The sequence below is a fragment of the Sphaeroforma arctica genome (genome assembly GCF_001186125.1).
Source record: "Sphaeroforma arctica JP610 unplaced genomic scaffold supercont1.1394, whole genome shotgun sequence".
Taxonomy (NCBI): Eukaryota; class Ichthyosporea; order Ichthyophonida; genus Sphaeroforma; species Sphaeroforma arctica.
In genome coordinates this window covers 601-4791 of record NW_014039164.1, presented here as the reverse complement: position 1 = coordinate 4791, position 4191 = coordinate 601, and the positions used below count along the sequence as shown (strand labels likewise).

General features: G+C 41.6%; 2 protein-coding genes across 2 annotated transcripts; one reads left to right on the top strand and one right to left on the bottom strand.

The window, feature by feature from the left end:
* Nucleotides 1–627: 627 nt before the first annotated feature.
* SARC_10799 (hypothetical protein) lies at nucleotides 628–2156 on the top strand (the record flags this gene model as incomplete). Its single annotated transcript, XM_014295144.1, has 1 exon — nucleotides 628–2156. One exon carries the CDS (start codon nucleotides 628–630, stop codon nucleotides 2044–2046), a length of 1419 nt encoding a protein of 472 aa, XP_014150619.1. The 3' UTR covers nucleotides 2047–2156.
* A 1187-nt stretch (nucleotides 2157–3343) lies between these two features.
* On the bottom strand, nucleotides 3344–3654 carry SARC_10798 (hypothetical protein; the record flags this gene model as incomplete). Its single annotated transcript, XM_014295143.1, has 1 exon — nucleotides 3344–3654. A coding segment is annotated over one exon (311 nt), but the record flags the coding sequence as incomplete, so codon positions are not given.
* Nucleotides 3655–4191: the final 537 nt, after the last annotated feature.

Below are 4191 nucleotides of genomic sequence, written 5' to 3'. Positions count from 1 at the left end.
AACAAATATGTACTAAAATACTAAAACAAGAGCCAAGAGAAGTTCTGCACCTCCGAATTCGGAATTCCTCATATTGTGAGTGTCAGGCTGTCAGCCTCCCCAATTTTGCTCTTTGGAACTTTTATTTTTGAAGAACAAATTAAAACGCTTTTAGAATGGCCTCCTAAAAATTGAACAACACATAGTAAAAAAAAGGCATTTTTTAAAATATTATTTTTATTCAAAAAAAGAGTAACAAACAACAAAAAACAACAAAAAAACCCCCTATGTACCACTCATAACCACTCGACAATACGTATAATATAAATACACGCATGTTTTATTATTATATGTGATACTCTGATACTCTTTATAAAAGGAAAAGAAGCAACAAAATGTCAAAATGGTATTGTATTTCTAATTATTACCAAAAAACAGAAAAAACATTTTGAGTAGAAGAAGTAAAAATAAAATCTGATGCATTTCATATCAGGTTATTCAGCATTCAGGTTAATAGGCTACATAAATCATAGCAATTGGAATTGGAGGCTATGGATAAATATTGAAATGCATATCGACACGATTTCAATTGTACAACTTCATAGTTTGAAAACACATCGTCGTTATCGGCAGCTCCAAATTTAGAATATGGTACAACAGACATCAGCAAATATCGAGCCAGTGTTCGCGGCAGGATGGGACTCGGGAGATATAGCTTGGGTGCTTGTCTCCACAGCGCTTGTGTTTATGATGACCTTCGGATTGGCGTTCTTCTACGGGTCGCTATGTCGTGAAAAGCATATAATCGACACGCTTACTAAAACGTGTCTCGTTTTAGGTCTAATATCAATACAATGGGTCCTTATCGGCTTCAGTTTTGCATTCGGAGGCGACGGACGATTTTGGGGTAACTTCGAGTATAGTGCTCTTGTCAATCTTGGCACGTCTGATCTCGTTTTCGTCGGTTTCCAGATGTCCTTCGCAGCACTAACCTCTGCTCTCATTACCGGGGCGGTCGTAGGGCGTATGAAACCCATATCATTTCTCATTTTTATCTTCACGTGGACGACGATTGTATACTGTCCCATTACCCACTGGGTATGGGGCAATGGCGGGTTTCTGCTAAATCTTGGTGAAGTATTTGGTAGCGACAATGCCTACGGTGCGATTGACTTCGCTGGAGGATTCGTTGTCGAGATTAACTCAGGTATGAGTGCCATAGCGTGTGCCTTGGCTCTTGGTAAGCGTCACAAAGCCGATCGCGATGAGGCGCCAGTGAAGTTGTCTTTGAATCTTTTGGGTGCGACGATGCTGTGGATTGGGTGGATGGGGTTCAATGGTGGATCTGCACTGGCTGCTGACGATATTGCTGGACTTGCCCTGATCAATACACAGATCTGTGCAGGAGCGGCAATGTTCACGTGGGGTTGTTTAGATATGACATTCAAGAAAGAGTTTGATCTAGAGGGGGCCTTGTATGGCGGTGTTTGCGGACTTGTGATCATCACTTCCAATGCTGGCTTCATCATCCCCGCCTATGCACTTTTACAGGGAATCTATGGTGCCATATTATCCTACATAGTACTATGGACTTGGATGAAATACGCACATTTATCTTTCATCGACGACTCTCTTTACGTGTTCTGCTCTCACGGTTTCGGAGGTTTGGTAGGAACATTCTCAACTGGACTGTTTGCTTCTAGTGGTGTAAACCCTAATATACCCGATGGAGCTTTCTACGGCAATTGGACTTTATTGGGCTACCAATGCTTTGGTATTCTAGTGTCATGTTCCTGGTCGTTCTTTGTGACATATCTTATCATGCTTGCACTTCGGTTTACGATTGGCATCCGTGCCGAATACGAGCCTGAACCTAACGCAGAGGAGTTGAGTAAACTTGGCCTGCGAGTGGGTGGTGGAGGTATCCTCGAGAATTCGCTGATCATCCCCGGTCCTCCTCTAATGACCGAAGTGGAACAAGGATATAACGATGGTGTCGACGATAAGACCAAGAAGATCGAAGAAGCTGAGGCACGCACTTCCCACAGCGTAACCGTCGTTAGTTAGAGACATATCTTGTTAGTTAGAGACATATCTTAGTATCGTGGCAAACTATGCTAGAAGGGAGGTTTGCTATATCCAACTCAATATCGACTAATTGTAAGCAGGAAGCATTGTATGTTGATTTGGAAAATAATGGAAGGAAATGTGTATGCTTCGCTCCGCAGCAGAGTCGCCGACAGATTTGTACGTAGACTACGATAGGAGCTATCTATGAAGTTGGGCGAACACTTGGAGGCACTCATTCAATCTTGTGATCATTTAACATCATCGCACTTATATATTTTACGCTGAAGAGATGTATATGCCTGGTGTCGAGTATAAACTAGTCGTCCGACTAAAGCCCAAGGTCGAAACCACCCATTCTTTTGCAAGGGGCAAATACAAAAAACGAATAAAATATGCAGCCGAGGCACAAATAAGTGTACTCAGAACTGCATAAGAACTTTTTGCTATACCCGCACGATCTCGTATTGGAGCACGATTGACACAAGAATTTGTGCATACGGAATCGAACTGTCTGGAACTATAACTCCCAGAGGTTCAAGCCGATGTTCCAAATGTAATATTGTGTTTATACCACCGCGGCGAAAACTGAATGCGTCATATGGTTTAGGGTGTCACCAATACATGCGCAACGGGTGTGCATGTACCTTTTCTGTGCACATGATGGCTGCTGCTTTTTATATGATAGATGATATGCAATACGTGTTTGATACGCCAGACACTCATTGTTGCCTCATCTGAAAAACAAGCAGAAACTGGTAAGTCGAGGTTGCGAAATATGTTCGCTAATAGTTTATTGCATATTCTGGTGTGTCGCTATGATTACTAATTTTGGTATCGAGGATCTTCCGATTCACTGGGTATCTTAAACCTAGTTCCGTCCAATTCTTTTGTGAGTACGATTTGGCAGCCTAGCCGTGATCTGCACATGATAAGTACCAGAGAGTGAGTGAGCACACCACAAGTTTCGAGGCAAAGACTCCAGCTACTGATTTGAGTATACACAGAGCCGAAGCAAAGTGTGTGTTGCCATATCGAGGAAAACATGGGATATGGCGAGAAAAACCAAACCTCAGATGCTCGGCAGAAAATGCATATTCACACACCTTTTGGATCTTCTTCATACAGTGCAACTTCCGAAAAATTGATAAATACGCACCGAAAGGGTATGTCTATTTCTCAAAAATGATCCATCCGATCGAAGCGACAAGCACGCATACCAATAGACACACACACACACACACGTGTATCATGCAAGTCACAAACGGGATGTTGCTAAAATATCCGCTCCAGGCATTCATTCACAAACCTCACAGTACATCTGTTTCAGGTACTTGTCTATACATCGAAGATCGCTTATCATTCCAAAACTACCGACTTTCCTACAAACATTTAGTACATACGTGTCTTCTAGTCCTATCGCTAGATCCAGCATATCTTCCTCCTCCTCCTCCATCTCTGGTAGCTGGTCGAAAGTCTCTTTCGGTACTATCACATGGCATGTAGAACACGCTATCGTCCCCTCACAAGCACCCTCAAGCTCAATGTCATTATCGTGCGCGGCCTCCAACACAGTTGAGCCCACATCCGCTTCTACCGTTTCCTCGTCTATATCGGGCCCATAAAAGGTGATCTTGACTCTTTATGGTTTAAAATTCAGATGTACAGTAACAAGTAAGTAAGTACGTCACCCGAATCACGCAGACGATTAAATGCGCAGTTATGTTCCTAATCATTAAGAGACGACACGTACCATTGAAGAATATACACGAACGCATGTATCTAGACGAAGTGATAGTCGAGCGAGTCCCACCAGACCATGATACTAAAATGAAAAGCAATCAAAGCCAGCTAGAGTTGGAAAATAATGCATTGAAAGGAGGTTTAATGAAACACATAAATAACTTACTACAGTTCACAATAGCACGTAAGCAGGCGGATAGCAACAATCGAATATACTACACTACATATCTGACACATAAGTAAATCAAAGTATGATGTAAATGCTACCTTATACTGAAGACAAACACACAAACTAAACGTATAGATAAAAAGATAGATAAACATTAACATGAACATAAACATAGATACATACACAGGAGTATGAATCTATATATATATATACATATATATATTATTTTATTA